The sequence below is a fragment of the Rhinatrema bivittatum genome, chromosome 2 (genome assembly GCF_901001135.1).
Source record: "Rhinatrema bivittatum chromosome 2, aRhiBiv1.1, whole genome shotgun sequence".
NCBI lineage: Eukaryota > Metazoa > Chordata > Amphibia > Gymnophiona > Rhinatrematidae > Rhinatrema > Rhinatrema bivittatum.
Genome location: NC_042616.1, coordinates 222,423,540 through 222,441,259, shown reverse-complemented (window position 1 = coordinate 222,441,259; position 17,720 = coordinate 222,423,540). Strand labels below are relative to the sequence as shown.

The following is a 17,720-nucleotide window of genomic DNA, read 5'->3' as shown; positions in this document are numbered from 1 at the left end:
GATTCTGCCAAAACTCAAATTGGTTCTTATCGCGAAATTCGTGCTCCTTCAAGAAATCATCTAGTTGTAACCGCACACCTTTTTCTAAAATCTTTGAGAGAGTAGTCAAGTTTAATATAGGCTGATAATTGGTAACATTATCTTCAGGCAATGTAATACCTTTCTGTATTGGTCTTACAGTTGCCTCTTAATATATTAGGGGCAATGCCCTCCTTTAGGGAACAGTTAATCACCCTTTATATAATTTTAAAACAATTATCATGCAAATGTTTTATTAAATAAAATGGGCATGGATCCAAAGGTGATGGGTACTCTTTAGTGCATTTACAACTGTGGCTAATTCCTTCAAGGATAAAGGAAAATATGCCTTGCTCATCAATAAGTTGCATAGCCTTACCCAATTGGCTTTGTATACAAATTATTACTTTTTTAAAATAATCAGCTACATGATCACAATCAGGAATTTTTTGTTCAAACCCTATAGATTTTTTAGTTAAACTTCTTTCAATAGAAAACAACTTCAAAGGACGATTGAGAGAATTAGTTAGAGACTGAGATGTGCTAGCAGGTCCGCTGAGTGATCTGTGCAATAGATCCCTGGAAAAGGGTGTGGTGCTGAGTGATTGGAGAAGAGCGGTGGTGGTTCCGCTTTACAAGAGTGGGAGCAGAGAAGAGGCTGGAAACTACAGGCCAGTTAGCATCACCTCGATCATGGGAAAATTAATGAAGACTCTGCTGAAGGAAAGGATAGTGAGGCAGCATGGATTCACCAGGGGAAGGTCCTGTCAGACAAATCTGATTGATTTCTTTGATTGGGTGACTAGAGAACTGGATCAGGGAAGAGTTCTCAATGTGATTTACTTAGATTTTAGTAAGGCTTTTGATACAGTCCCACATAGAAGACTCATGAACAAAATGAGAAGCTTGGGAGTGAGCACCAAGGTGGTGGCATGGATTACAAACTGGTTGATGGAGAGAAGACAATGTGTGAGGGTAAATGGAACCTACTCTGAAGAGAGAATGGTGTTAAGTGGAGGGCCTCAGGGGTCAGTGTATAGACCAGTTCTGTTCAATGTATTTGAGAGCAACATTGCAGAAGGGAAAGAATAGAAAGTTTGTCTATTTGTGGATGATACTAAGATCTGCAACAGAGTGGACAAGCTGGAAGGAGTAGAAAGAATGAGATGGGATTTAAGGAAGCTAGAAGTGTGGTCGAAGATATGACAGCTGGGATTCAATGCCAAGAAGTGTAGAGTCATGCATCTGGGGTGTTATAATCCGAAAGAACTGTATGTGTTGGGGGGGTGAAGGGCTGATGTGGATGGAGCAGGAGAGAGACCTTGGGGTGATAGTGTCTAATGATCTGAAGTTGGCAAAGCAATGTGACAAGGCAATAACTAAAGCCAGAAGAATGCTGGGGTGCATACAGAGAGGAATAACTGGTAAGAAAAAGGAAGTGATAATCCCTTTGTATAGGTCCTTGGTGAGGCCTCACCAGGAGTACTGTGTTCAGTTCTGGAGACTGTGTCTCAAAAGGGCGACCAAAATGGTGGGTGGTCTCCATCAAATGACTTATGAGGAGAGGCTGAAGAACCTAAATATGTATACCCTGGAGACGAGGAGGCGCAGGGGTGATATGATACAGACCTTCAGATACTTGAAAGGTTTTAATGATCCATGGTCAACAACAAACCTTTTTCCATTGAAGAGAAATCAATAGAACTAGGGGTCACAATTTGAAACTCCAGGGAAGAAGACTTAGAACCAATGGCAGGAAATATTTCCTATGGAGAGGGTGGTGGATGCCTGAAATGCCTTTCCGGAGAAAGTGATGAAGCCTAAAACTGTGAAAGGGGCATGGGATAAATACTGTGGATTCCTAAATACTGTGGATCCCTAAATACTGTGGATCCCTAAAGGCTAGAGGATGGGAATAAATGAAAAAAGGCACAGTGGTAGCTTGCTGGAATGGTGGTTACTACCCTTATCCAATAAGCCTTCATATAGTTAATGCAACTCTAACATTGCTCTCTGCTTCAATGGCATGGGGAAATGTGGAAAAGAGGATTTACATTCAGACAACAACTAACAAGGACAATGAACTATACAGTCTGGGAAAACAAATAAGCATTTGTGTAACTTGCTTGATGTGGCGGTTACCACCCTAAATATGGAAAAGGGGAATTAGATTCAGACAACATCCAACATGGCACTAAACTGTACAGTCTAGATAAACAAACATGAGGGTAACTTGCTTGATGCAGCGGTTACTACCCTTAACCAATAAGCCTGATACTTCACTTTTGATGCAACTCCAACATTACTCTCTGCTTCAACAGCAGGGGGTGGCAGGAAATTGGACTCAAACAGTAACCAATAAGGGCCCTGACCTTGGTGGTCTGTGAAACTGATAAGTATGGGAGCTTGCTGGGCAGACTGGATGGGCTGTGTGGTCTTTTTTCTGCAATCATTTCTATGTTTCTAGGAGTATAGTAGGTACGCTTTGCCTCACGGCAAGACCTTCTATACTTACGTAAATCTCTTCACATTTCTTTTATGGCCTCAGAAAACCAGGATGCTGGTCTTGCCTTAATACAAACCCATTTTTCAGTTCCTAGTGCCAGGGTTATTATGTACTTGTGATATACTAGTGTTCCAGATGTTTACTAATATGTTTGCTGATTCCACTTGCTAATTTTGTGTTTCTACCGTTGACTTCCGATGATCTAAGAATTGTTTTGTATAGACAGGATGACTTATTTGTTTTCTTTTACTGCCTCTTCCATGTTTTTTTGCACATGTAATTATAAATGTTATCAAATAATGGTCCGTCCATAACATTTCCTTAATATTAAAGATCCAAGATTTGGTTAACACAGTGTTGAGAACAAATTACTAAATCAAGCACATGACCAGCATTATACATTGGTCTAGCTAATATTTTTTCCTACCTTATGGTAGCAAGTGCACCTACAAAATCTTTTGTTTAACAATTAAGGTAATCTATGTGTATATTAAAATTACCCAATATTAATACTTTTGAAATTGAAAGGCTAGGGACATAATACAATCCAACAGAAATTGGCAGAGCATAAAGCAAACAAAAAACCCAACCTTGTACTCTTATCATTCATGCTTCTATACGTTCAGGGGTATCAACCAGGATGCATTCTACCTGTAATGTTTTTTTTTTGTTTGTTTGTTTTTTAATTATTAACAAGCCTCCACCTCGTTTGTCTCCTCACGGCTTATTTATGTATGCATAGCTACTTGGACAAGTATTATTCAAAAGAATGTAATTAAACTCACATAATCAATATTCAGTTATAAATATAATTCAGTTATAAATAAAAAAACGTGGCTATTCATGAAAGCATTCCCTGACCTAAACTGAACCTTAATCCGTCTTTGACTAGTCACTTAGACTCTGCCTTAACATGGCAATTAACTCCACAGTATCAGGGCAATTCATTATTGACTCTATTGCACTGATAGGCATTTATGTTCTCTCTATTTAAACCCCAGCTTCTTCCTTCTGTTCCAAGTTATATTACTCCCTTGTTTTATTGTAACTGCAACACTTAACTTTCACTTGTTTAATGTTTACTATTTACTATCACCATTATTATCTATGTTATTTAATGTTATTTATAACCTCTTGTTCTACACTTGTTAATTGTAAACCGACATGATGCGATATATATTGTGAATGCCGGTATAGAAAAACTTAAAATAAATAAATAAAATAAATAAATAAAACATCTAAGCTGACTTGAGTTATAGTCTCCTGCACAAATTCCTTTTTATTTATTCCATTTAAGCATCCCATATGTAACGAACTAGACTGTGAAATAATAACAAGATTTAAACTTAAATGAGATGGTGCTATATATGGCAAAACTTGACTCCCATCATAATTTCTATTTCTAGCAGGCAGACCAGCATACCTACCCCTTCCTTCAATAGTTAAAATATCACACATTATATAAATTAAAACAAAAATAATTAAACAAAAGACCACAATGAAAATGTAATTCATTTACTTTTGCATACCATTAGGTGTTTCCTTTCACAATTTCATTATACTCACTCACTGCGTAAACTAAATATCAAACATCTTCTGATCTAAGTCTAGGTCCAGGTCTAAGTCCCACTAAGGACTCAAAAAGGGGGAGACCCGCCTGAGCAGTCCGCTTTTTATGCATGATCAACGTCCCTTTTTAATTATGTCACTGCTCGGTGACACACCTTCTCAATAGCGAATATGCTAATAAGTATTAGTAAATACAAAAGGAACATCATAACATCGCTGTTTTTTTTGGATCGTGATACCTCATAATAAGTAAGGCCTCTCGATTTTTTTCGGAGAGTGCTCTTAAAGAAACATGTCACATTTCAAGCGTTTCCCATTAAATGGTTTTACGCTAAAGAGACTTGTTTTTATCGTTATAATCACAGGTATCAACAATCTGAACTCTTAAGAATATTTTTTCTGGAACTTTTTTTATATATTGATAGAATTAGATGTGAACAAAGTACTTATCATTTTATGCGCTTGGCTTGCTGTGATGTCATCACAGCAAGCCAAGCGCATAAAATGATAAGTACTTTGTTCACATCTAATTCTATCAATATATAAAAAAAAGTTCCAGAAAAAATATTCTTAAGAGTTCAGATTGTTGATACCTGTGATTATAACGATAAAAACAAGTCTCTTTAGCGTAAAACCATTTAATGGGAAACGCTTGAAATGTGACATGTTTCTTTAAGAGCACTCTCCGAAAAAAATCGAGAGGCCTTACTTATTATGAGGTATCACGATCCAAAAAAAACAGCGATGTTATGATGTTCCTTTTGTATTGACTAGTAATATTACATCATATTTCACACAGTTACTAGTGATTTCTTGTTAAATAAGTATTAGTAGTCAGCATGTAGCAGATCCAGGAGGCAGAAGAACAAGGCATAGAACTCGAAGGCCTGAGCGGTCTGCTTCTTATGCGTGATTTGATGTCCCTTTTTAATAATGTCGCTGTTCGGCAACATGCCTTCCTAATAGCAAAAATGCTAGTAAGTATTAGTAGTCAGCTTTATATCAAATAAAGGCCAAGTAACACCATACACCAAAGTCAGCACAACAACAGTGGTATAAATGCAATTATTCAGGCTATTTAAGTATTGTCAGAAAAACCAGGAAGTGTCAGGCGTATATCGCAAAGTGACATGGCCAAATCAGTTTCATTTTAATCATGGTTCACCATCATAGAGCCCTTTTTTTGTTTTTTAGCTAGTAAAAATTATTAATAATAATAATAATAATAATAATAATAATAAAACAACATGTTCAAAAAACACTTCCCTGCTACAATACTGCTGAACCATCCCTGCCTCCCAATGTGATGGCCTGGCAGGCTGAAATCAGGGAGAACCCTCACAGAAGTGACACAGGACTGCAGGGCAAGACTGAATATGGTCTTCTGCCTAACCAGCCCCCTCCCCCGCAGGTTGAGCCCATGGGTTCTGGGAGCTGGTAGCACTTTCTTCCTGGCTAAACATCATGGCTGGGGCTGGATTCAGGCACAGGATGGGAGCTGGATCCAGGCACTGATGATGAGGCCAGTATGGGAGGACAGGCAGGGGCTGGATATAGGCAAGACTGAATGCAAGGCTGGCACTGAGGACAGGCAGGGCTTGAACCAAGGACAAGGGCAAGGCCTGGGAAACAAACAAGGGACTGAATTAGACTAAGCAGGACAAGGACTGGAGAAGGACAGGACAGGACAGGACAGGACTAGGACAAGCAACAGTAGACCAGAAGGCCCAACAGGGCATGAGACAGGGCTAGGTATGCCTGAAAGCCACAAGGCAGGACAGTTAGACCCAGAAGGCCACTGAGCTATGCAGAAGAGCCTAGAAGACCCCAGACAAGGCAAGAGGCTTGAGTAGGCCACAAAGCAAGTTAGAAGGCCTGGGTAGGCCGCAAAGTATAGCAAGACAAGGCTGGCCAGTTCAAGGAGCCGAGGTGACTCCATGAAGAGGCAGCAAGGGAATGGACAGGAATGGTTAAGTAGGGCTGGGATTGAGGCATCAGGTGATCTATGAGGTAGTAACTTGCGCAGCTGGGAGCAGGGCTCGCTGAGGACCCCTGTTGGAGGGGAGGCTGCACAGCAGGCGAAGTGTAACAGCCAATGATGCGAAGCTCTTCCAAGAGATGATATATCAGATAATGATCGGCATCCAATCTGTCGCATCCAGCATTTTGAAGGACTGATCTGCATCACAGCCTCTATGTAACACTGCCAGGAATGATATCCAATGCCAAAGGACATCCTAAAAAAATGAACTCTGCAATGAGGAACTATGATTAAAACAAACAGGTATGGCCATGTCACTTTGCAACATATACCAGATACCTCGAAGTGCCCCTAGTCAGCCTGGAGAATTGCAAATGTCATTTATATATAATTTTATATATTGCTGTAAATAGATATGGAGATCATTCATGAACTGTTGCTTAAATATTTAATAGTTATACAGATTTTTTACTTTGTTATTAATTTTTCCAATAACTGCATTAAACATTGCACCGTGGGCAGTGAGTAATGAACAAACAATGGTTCATCCCCAATGCTTTAGTTTCACCCGCACTCTCTGTCCCTTTCATTCTAGAGCAGCCAGTACCATTGTTTACCAACCACACACAGGACAGAGTCGCACCATCTTCCCTTCACCCTTACAGCTTCCCCGTCAATCAGCAAGAGGTAGAATCAGTCTGATGGCCAGCTTGGAGAGCTGTACGAAGCCAAGTTCTTCTATGCATCAGCAGGCTGCAGACTCTTTGGACATCACTGCATAATAGTGACACTTACATGTGGTATTAGAGATTCAGAGTGCATATGTGCTGGGTTTGGAAGGAAGTAGTCTTTCGCCTCCTTGAAGGGCCATTCATTGAATGGCTGGCCTATAGAAGGAAGACAATGCATGGACTGTGGTTGAAGGCCTATAGCACAGCTCTGAGCCCCCTGTCGTAAGTGGCAGTGAGGTGGGTTGGAGCACACTCCAAGTTGGGGCGTGCCTGTCAAGAAGAGTTGTGAGCTGAATCTAAATAAAGTGACCTCGAAGCTCACATGTGGAGAAGGCAAACCAGGCCCAAAACAACCAACCCAGCAGGAGGTAGAAATCGGATATTTCTTACCTTGGATTTCACAGACGGCCATTTGGATACTTCCTTTGCAACCCTTCCAGGCATCCTCTCGCGAGTCGTAATATGACAGGATACCGCCACACAGGAGGAACCATCGGGGCTGCCAGCCTGAAAGCAAAAAGTAAAGAGAGTTGCATTTTATTGGCTGGTTAGAAAGCAGAAGAGACTGCTCCTTTAGATCACGTTCCAGCTCCAGTGTCACAACGGCGGTCAAGGACTGCATTGCCTCAGGGCCTGTGACAGTAACACAGATGAATTCTGTACCCAAATGAAATACTGCTGTCTCTCAGCTGGTATATGTGCCTTGACCGAAGATTTACCGAAATGTCCAGCATCTACAACTGCTTCTGTGATGTCGCACCTTGGATGCAGAAAGTTACACGCCAAGAGTTGTAAGTAGGAAGTGCTTGTTTAAGCAGAAAGCACTGTTACTAAACATGGTCAGAGGGCAACACAGTACAGCAAAGAGGGTGTCTCGGCCTCTCTGGTTAGGATGGGGTAGCCCATCAACGACCGCAGCACAGATGCTCGATCTGACCCAGAGGCTCCAGGTTTGACGATCTCAAGCCGAAATCCACCACCTTCCCAGCAAACCTCTAGAAAAATAAAGCAGGGGCTGGGTAATAAACGGACTTTTAAGAGGATAAACTGGGAGCTGAGAGGGCAAAAAGAGACCCAGTGATGGATGAGAGAAGAGGGCACAGAGAAGCAGGAATTTTTTGTACTATTTATTTACTTATTTTCCTGATTTTTATATGTATTCCACTTTTTGGCACTTTATGAATTGTATTAATTTGCATTTATGAATTGTGTTTATAACATGTTGCATTTAATTCTGTACTTATGACATGCATGTTTACTATGGTGCAAACTTCTCTGGGCAGTCCTTTGGGATTGAAAATGCAGAATAAAAGTAGATTATATTAGTGGGGGGGGGGGGGGGGAGTGATACCAGAAGAGAAGAGATTGTAGGGGAGGCAAAAAGGGGGTGCGGGGACCAAGGTGCCCTGCAGAAATGAGGTGAAAGATGTGAGGTAGGTTGAGAAGAGGTGGAAGTATGAAAAAGAGGCAGGGGAAGTGAAAAAAAAAACATAGAAAAAATTGAGACCAATAACAGGAAATAAAATCAAAGGCAATAAAGGAGATGGGGCAGAACTATTTGCGTGGCTTAGGCTGCAGTTCAGCCTGAAGGTCGAGGGTCCCTCTGATAAGGCTGGAAATGGTTGGGAACACACTGAAGCCAGGGAGGAATGAGAGATGAGGAATGAGAGATGAGGACCAAAGGAGCACTACCAAGGGCAAGCCTTCCCTTCAGCCCTCCTGGACAGCCAAGACGCGAGTGTGTCCTCTAGGATGGAGGGTCCACAAAAAGGGGGACATGATCTTTGAGATCAATCTTAAAAGGGATCCAGACGGTTAAGTAAGTTTCACTAGGTGGAGAAATTTAGTCACAGGGATTAGGTGAGCTAGGGGATGGGCTTAGGTTGAAGGGAGAAAATTAGGGGCTAGGCCGGATCTTTCATCGTTTGCTGCTTCACCTGACCGGCTAAGTCTAGGTGCTGCTATAGAAGACCTAAATTTGGTCAGCCACACTACCACTGTGCATTCAAAAAAACAAAAAACAAACCACTGGTGGCTGATCCTACTCCGGAAATTTTCTAAGACATGCCAACTGGGGGATTCCCTCCCACCGGCACTCAGAAATTTAACAAAAACTTCTCCCAGGCCAGCCCTGAAACTCTTCCCTTCCACAGGCACTCAAATTGTCAAAAATGAAAAAGCGTTGGTTGGAGGCTTTTTTGGACAACAGGGAGGGAGGTTGGGGATCCCCAGCCAACAACCTCCTTTTTTTGCTAACAAGGGACTGAAAGATGGATTAGAGCAGCCAGAATAATTTTTTTCTTTTTTTTGGCAGGTGAAGGGAGGGTGAGGAGTGAATACTAACACCCCTACTCCCTCCCCCCCTCTCCCCAGCCGGCGCTTTCTAATGTTTGCTCGCTTGGTTCTTTATTATGATTTTATTAATACTGCGCGTGGTGAGGTGGGAGAGGCTTTTGGGACAGGTTTGCTAGGAGCTTAACAGTACTGATTTCAGCATTAAATGGAAACGTTTAACTGGAGAACCCAACCGCCATTAGATCTAGCTGGACAAAATGTTCACCATCTAGATTTAAGCAAATTTTCAACTCAAAACCGAGCTGGTTAGGTTCTGCTGAAAACATTCCTAAAGATAAGCAGCTAAAATCAGCCAGCTAGCTCGCCCGCTCAGAGGGCTTTTTGAATGTTGGCCTCTTTGTATCTAAAGAGGGAACAAAGAGGGAAAAAACCCCCAACAAAAAACAAGGAATGAAAACAGAAAAGGAATTGGATGGCGAGAAAATTATATAGGAAGTAAAAACCAGAACTAGATAGGGGGAAGTAAAAGCACAGAACAAGACTCAAAGAGAAGAAAAAGCACCAAAAGGAAGAGACAAGAGGAGAAAAGGTGCAAAAAAGAAAAGTAGAGAGTATCTTGGAGAATAGGGAGCGGGAGACACTGGGATACGTTTTCCCCAGGTTATACGTAGTTATCCAACCAATATTTAGTACACCCACATGACGGGGTATGTATTTGAACGTCGGTTTATGGGTACACCTAACCACCTAAAATGATGATCTAAAAGTACACATATAACTTCTTGAATACGTTACATACGAAGTTTTCACCCCGGACCAAGTTACACCCTTCCTCCCAGGAACACCTCTTTCTACAAATTAAAGTACACACAGCGAGGAAACGGCGAGCATGTCCTGTGGCCCCATCAGCACATTCAGCCACTCTGCCCACGAAACCCAGCTTCCCGCCCTCCCCCCCCGTAGTTCGCAAGTGGGCATTTGAAAAAGTCTCCCACTCTGACGGAAACAGAAAGAGATGTTCCCAAAGCTGTTTTGTTGAAACGACTGACATGGCTGGTTCAGCATCGACCACCGGGAAAGGGACAGGGAGGGAGGGGTGCTTTAGTACATCGGCTGTAGAAGTTATTATGAGCGGATTTACTTTCAATTTTACACAGTAATAAAAACACATAAGGGGAAGGCCCAATTTTCAATAGGCCACCTTGTTTTAAAGCACAGACGCACTCTGCAGAAAATTTTCACAGGGCTCATGGATGGGGGTAAAATAGCAGCCATGCGTTCGAAAAATTAAATCCACACGTGCTGGAAAAAGCCGAGTGTTAAAACTGTGTACGTGAAATTCAGCACACCAGTTTCTTAAAGCACAAGCTAAGATTTTTTTTTAAACTTCCAATGCAGTAAGCCAAGGGTATGCTAATACACTGCGAGTTAAAAAATGCACACAAACCACAAAATGAGCACAAAGAACAGGTTTAGCACCCAGCAAAACTTGAAATATGTGCATAAAGAATGATTTATGCACACACAAAAAAAAGTGTTCTACGCATAATTGGGAGAAGAGAATTAGGATCATAACTTATGTGTCCCTGACTCTCACACTGTGCACATAACTTGAGTGCTGGGACCCGTATTTGAGATTTATGTGCAGGAAATGCATTTTATGTATACAAAACATGTTTTCTGTGCAGAAAACATGATATATATGTGCACAAAAAAAGTTTTCATTGCAGAAAGCTTTTTTTGTGTGTATAAATCATATTTTATACGCAGAAAGCATTCTTTTTATTCATAAAAGAGGTTTTCTGCGCATATAATCCTGTTTACATGTTTCTTCTGCTAGACCGACATTAGCCCTGGAAACTTTACTCCACCTTGGACTAGGAGTTAATGCCAGGATCCTGGTGAAGGACCAAGATCTCATTCAAGGAGGATTCTCAGTAAGGAGTAGATATGGAACGGTGATTACTAAAAGGGATCTTCCTAAAAACGATCTCCCACAGCAAATTCTGAGCAAGAGGATGGGCTCTTCTGATAATGAAGGGGAGGATGAGAAATCTCAAGGAGGCCAGGAATAAGCAACATGCTTGAATCTCCTGTGCTTTCCTATGAAAGGACAACTAGATGTAAAACAGACATTCCAAGGGATCTCTCAGTGTTAATGGTGTTTGTTAAGCGCAAATGCTTAGCACAGATAAGTGAGAACTTTCTATACTCGTTTGTGCATGTGGAAACAGCATGTAAATTAAATTTCCTGTGTAGATAGACTAATTTTAGAAGCATAGCTTTGGAGATATCGGCACTTCGTGGTCCTTGTCACTGAAAATCTGCTGTCACAGACAGAATGGGTGATGGTTAACGCAGCAGCCTGGCTCCACCCATGCTCCAACACACGATTGACCACTGCTGTATAGACCCCTATGGCCCTTTGGGGCGTTCTCCCTCTCCCCCCCCCCCCCCCCCCACGTGGCTACACCAGAGTATCCATGAAACAAACTGTGCAAAAACTGCAAGTTCTCAGATTATTCTAAGCAAACCAAAAAAAAAACGTGGAGAAATGCAAACATTTATATTTTTAAATACATTTTGCGAAAGGCAGACAGAAAAACAATCAGCAAATTAAATTTCCACAAAAAAAAAAAAGAGGAGCCCTGGTTTTAAATACTTTGACGTGGGATGGCATCGGCTTTCAGCGCTTCCTGCACAACAGAGCTGTGAAAAAGGAGGACCACACCCAGAAACTGCTTCATGTAAAGAAGCCCAGATAAGATAGGTTTGCATTAAAACAAAACGTTTCAGTTTACTCCAACGTTCCCATTCTTTTTTTTTTTCTTTCAGTAAAGCCTTTGACTGATTTTCAAATACTATCTCTTGGCAACCAAGACAGACACTTTTGTTCAGCTGTCTTCATGACCTAGAAGTCAAAGAACTGTCAACAGCTGTGGCGCCCTAGTGGACTTAGGTCTTGAAAAACGTTGCTTAATTATCCTAGGCCACCCCTGCCGGACACTGTCCCCCATGGCTGCCCTTGGTGGGCAGGGGAATTAGGGCAATCACCCCTGGGCCCTGTGCTTCGGGGGGGTCCTGCACTGCTGCATCGGCCCCTGCCCCCTTCCATGTGAAATCACTGCAAGCACTGCAGGGCAGGAGCTGCCAAAGCCCATGCAAGGCGGAAGATTCAGTGAGCCGGAGGTACAAATTCTTCGATCTGAGGGTCCTGTGCTCTTCAAACTTGGCAGGAGACACCCCTTGGTTTTCAGTCTCAGAGGGAACCCCCCCTTGACCCCCCCCCCACCCTGGTTTTCAATCTTGAAAGAATCCCTCCTTCCACCCTTCACTCTTGGCAGGGAGGGATGCTCTGTAGCTCCCTAGATCAGCCCTGACTGTCCCTCTTTTCGTTTCTCCTCAGTCTCTTGTCCTGACATGTTGCCTCCTCAGTCTCTGCAAATGTGAGTGGAACTTGTACAATTTATACTTTATTGATTTTCAAATCACTCATCAAGTGATAACAAATTTTCCAAACTTTAAACAAAGTAAATAAATTGTGCTCACCATAATAAACAAAAGCAAATAAAACATAATACAAAATTCAATTTAGCACAATCTATCGAATAAAGGGAGCTATCTTAAACAATAATCAAACAGGAAAAAAGAAAATTTTACAAGAGAAGAAGGATTATATTTCTATTTATTCTAACCCACTTCTGTTATTAATGCCTGATTTAACTTTTCTAATTCTTTATCCCTTAAAAAATTTTCCATATGTACTGGATTAGTAAAGATAAACTTATTCCCTTGATAGTTGACAAAACATCAGCAGGGAAACTTTAAATAAAAAGTTGCCCCTGATTCCAATGTTTTGTCCTTCAACTTAAGAAACTGTTTTCTACGACCCTGCGTAGTTTTAGATACATCAGGGAAGTGTATACCTTTTGTCCACAAAATAAAATCTCATGATTTTTTAAGGCTTTCTCAAATATGAGCTCTTTATCCCTCTCTTGCACAAAAGACACGAATAATGTCGTTCTTTTATTTATTATATCTAAGGAATCCTCCAAAAATGTTGATATACCTGGGGAATGTAAATCATCCATTCCTCCAGGATTATCAACCAATTTTATGGGAAAATAATAAATTTTCGAAATAAGAGGAATTTCATCTTCTTTATAAGCTAATATTTCCTTAAGATATTTAATAAACATCTCCTGCGGTGACTATAGCCTCATATATGGGAAATTAACAAAGCACGAATTCTTAATTCAAAATTTTTTTTTCCAAATTCTCTATATCATTGTGCAAAATCACATTATCTGACACACGTATAGTTTCAACACTTTGCATATTCTGAACATTACTTGTTAAATTGTTCACTTTAGTTTCCATATCTAATATTTTTTTCCCTTGTTCAGTAATTGTTGCTTTGTTACTATTAACCATCATTGAAAGGGAAGAGTTCATTTGGGTAACATTTGAATCAAGTTTTAATAACATCCTCCACAAGTCCCCCATTGTTACTTTGGATGCATCCACTTCAGCTACCTGGATGCTCACTTGAGATGGAGATAGAATACCAATCTCACCTTCCTGATGTAAGGAAGACAAAGGTTGAAGAGAATTAGAACCTACCATTTCAGGTGATACCTCCTCTCTACTTACATCGGCAGTCTCACTTCCCGTGGTATTATCCATGGTTACTGCCCCTGGGGGCTGCGTAGGGGTGGGTCTCGTGCCAGGACTTAAGGAGACTTCAAAAGAGTCTCTATTACAGTCCTCTTGTGGCATGTTAAGTCTATTCAAATGGACATCCATCGGTCCGGTTCTCGGAGTAACTGGAGAGGAGGTATAGGCCTTGGCCTTCCTTTTACGCCCCATATATCGATAGCAAAATTTCCAGTCAATCTAGGCAATCAAAGGCGGTCAAAGCCGGTCTAAGCCGCGCGCCAAAGGGGCGCGCGCGGCTTAGGCGACGCACCGGCGGCAACTCCGCGCCGCTTCTCGCGGGGTTTTAAGGCCCCGGGTCAGGCAGTGATGTCACGCGGGTCCCAGCTGGCAAGATCTTTAATTTGCCGCCACCTGAAGAGCTCTAGCGATCCTCCACTTTCTCTCTCCTTCCGCTCCGTAGAAGGCCACTTCTCGCGGGGTTTTAAGGCCCCGGGTCAGGCAGTGATGTCACGCGGGTCCCAGCTGGCAATATCTTTAATTTACCGCCACCTGAAGAGCTCTAGCGATCCTCCACTTTCTCTCTCCTTCCGCTCCATAGAAGGCCACTTCTCGCGGGGTTTTAAGGCCCCGGGTCAGGCAGTGATGTCACGCGGGTCGCAGCTGGCAAGATCTTTAATTTACCGCCACCTGAAGAGCTCTAGCGGTCCTCCGCTCTCTCTCTCCTTCCGCTCCGTAGAAGGCCACTTCTCGCGGGGTTTTAAGGCCCCGGGTCAGGCAGTGATGTCACGCGGGTCCCAGCTGGCAATATCTTTAATTTACCGCCACCTGAAGAGCTCTAGCGATCCTCCACTTTCTCTCTCCTTCCGCTCCATAGAAGGCCACTTCTCACGGGGTTTTAAGGCCCCGGGTCAGGCAGTGATGTCACGCGGGTCGCAGCTGGCAAGATCTTTAATTTACCGCCACCTGAAGAGCTCTAGCGATCCTCCGCTCTCTCTCTCCTTCCGCTCCGTAGAAGGCCACTTCTCGCGGGGTTTTAAGGCCCCGGGTCAGGCAGCGATGTCACGCGGGTCCCAGCTGGCAAGATCTTTAATCCACCGCCACCTGAAGAGCTCTAGCGATCCTCCGCTCTCTCTCTCCTTCCGCTCCCGTGAGTGGAACTTGTAAACCTTCATACGGCAGAGTGGTAGCAAGAAGGCTTCTTCCTTTCAGCAGCTTACAGATCTGAAGCTAGATCTGGGGTTCTGGAAGGGAAACCAGTAACTCTGTCCTTAAAGCTACAGGCTCCTATTTACTGTCAGCAGAAAACTTGTGCGTGCTACTTTTAGTAACCTGAGTTTCATATGGAACCGTGCATTCATTTTCCTGTTGTTGCTATTTAGATACTTTTTGCCTCTTCTGCTGAAGCTCTTGAAATAATTTTTTCTTAATAGGCTGTAGTTTTCTGATTCCCAAGTATTTGGGGTACTTTTGCTTTCCATTTGTAAAATACTGACTGGCATTGCCAGAATTTGAAAAGAAGCTTGCTGTGAAAGCAAAAACTCATAAAATCTTTTTTCAGGTACATTCGAAGCAAAAAGCCTGCTAGGGAATCAGTTGGACCATTAGATGATTGAGGGATAAAAGGGCAATAAGAGAGGACAAGGCCATAGCAGTGAGACTAAATGAATTCTTTCCTTCCGTCTTTGCTGAGGAAGATGTAAGGTAGATTCCCATGCCAGAAGTGATATTTATACTTGATTCAGAGGAGCAGAAACAAATCTCAATGAACCTGGAAGATGTACTAGAGCAAACTGACAAACTGAAGAGCAGCAAATCACCTGGACTAGATGGTATACATCCTAGAGTGTTGAAAGAACTAAAAATAAAATTGCAGACCTATTAGTAATCTTTAAACTATCATTAAAATCAGCTATAATACCTGTAGGTGGAGGTGGCCAATGTAATGCTGGTTTTTAAAAAGGGTTCCGGGGTGATCTGGGAAACTACAGACCAGTGAGTCTGACATCAGTGCCGGGAAAAAACGATTGAAAGTATTCTAAAGAATAAATAGACATAGTTTAATGGGACAAAGTCAACACAGATTTAGCCAAGGGAAGTCTTGCTTCTCCAATTTGCTACTTTTTTTTTGAAGGTGTGAATAAACATGGGGAGAAAAGTGAGCTAGTTGATATATGGTATCTAGATTTTCAGAAAGCGTTTGACAATGTACCTCATGAGATGCTCTTAAAGAAATTAAAAAGTCATAGGATAGGAGACAATGTTCTATTGCGGACTGAGAACTGGTTAAAAGGTAAAAAACAGAGTGGGGCTAAATGGTCAATTTTCTCAATGGAGAAAGGAAAATAATGGTGGGACTTAGATATGGGAATGATGAGTGAGGAGATCAAATTTGCTGATGATACAAAATTATTCAAGGTTGTTAAATCATAAGAGGATTGTGAGAAAGCATAAGCGGACCTTGGAAGACTGGGCATCCATTTAATGTGGACAAGGGTAAAGTGATGTACGTCAGGAAGGGCAACTCAAATTATAGCTCCACAATGCAAGGTTCCACTTTGGGAGTTACCATTCAGGAAAAGGATCTAGGCATCATCATGCATCATATGATGAAATCCTATGCTTAGTGTGTGGCAGCAGCAGCCAAGAAAGCAAATAGAATGCTAGGGATTATTAGGAAAGGAATGGAGAATAAAACAGAGAACCTCGCCACATTACAGACCCCCTCACCCAAAATATATAACCATGCCTCCACCAAAGCACGAGCGCTTTCCTTTGCTGGCCCATTGTTATGGAATACCTTGCCCACTGAACTGCGCCTTGAGCCATCCCCCAAAACTTTCAAGCAAAAACTCAAGACATGGTTATTTACACATGCCTATACCTGAAATATATATGTCTTTCTTCCCCTTTTTATGCCCTGCCTTATTTACCCAACACCCCCTTTCTCTACACTATCTCTAATTTCCCCTTTTTTATGTCCTTACTGTAATTACCATTCCATACTTTTGCTCTTAATTGCACCTGAAGCGCTTTCTCCCCTCTCTTATCACTCCTAATTATAACTCCATCTCCTCCTAACCTGTCCCTAACCTCATACCTAATTTCCTAAAATCCCTTTACTTTCCAGCTCTGTTTAACTCAGCTCAGTTAATCCTAAATGATAGTTCTGTTTTAAAAGATTCTACTTGTTTTATGTTCAAATATATATATTCTTACTTTTGTTAAATGTATAATGCTTATTTAATCCTGTTAAATGTATAACGCTCCGGCGTAAGTTCCTGTTCATTGTACACCGACGTGATATCTTTGATGAGCGGCGGTATATAAAAAACTATAAATAAATAAATAAAATAAATAAATAATGCCTCTGTATCACTCCAAGGTGCAACTGCACCTTGAGTATATTGTGTGCAGTTCTGGTCACTGCATCTCAAAAATGACACAGCAGAATTAGAAAAGGTACAGAGAAGGGGGACCAAAATGATAAAGGGGATGGAACAATTCCCTATGAGGAAAGGCTAAAGAGGTTAGGACTCTTCAGCTTGGACAAGAGATGGCTGAGGGGAGATATGATAGAGGTCTATAAAATAATAAGAAGAAGTGGAATGGGTATAATTAAGTTCAGGAATTCATTGCCAGAGGATGTAGTGAAAGCTATTAGCATAGCTGCATTTAAAAAAAAGGTTTGGACGGGTTCCTGGAGGAAAAGTTCATTAACTGCTTGTTCTTAAGATAAGGAGCTTGGAATCTATCTTGGGATCCTGCCAGGTACTTGTTACTTGGAGTGGCCACTGTTGGAAACCGGATACTGGGCTTGATGGACCCTCAGTCTGACCTAGTATGGCAAGTCTTATGTTCTTCACTTTGAAACAAAACGAAACAGTCAATTGTAATAAAATTTCCTCTTGTTTCATCTGGAAAATAAAATGCAAGAAAAACAAAACAGAAGACCCTGCCCTGC

General features: G+C 41.8%; 1 protein-coding gene across 1 annotated transcript in view; it reads right to left on the bottom strand.

Moving 5' to 3' along the window:
• PLEKHA8 (pleckstrin homology domain containing A8) overlaps window positions 1–17,720 on the bottom strand; it is a 103,996-nt gene that overhangs the window by 71,500 nt on the left and 14,776 nt on the right. The window contains exon 2 of the mRNA XM_029589207.1: window positions 7,196–7,312. Within this exon, the coding sequence (XP_029445067.1) occupies window positions 7,196–7,312 (117 nt within the window). The remainder of the gene's footprint in view (window positions 1–7,195; window positions 7,313–17,720) is intronic.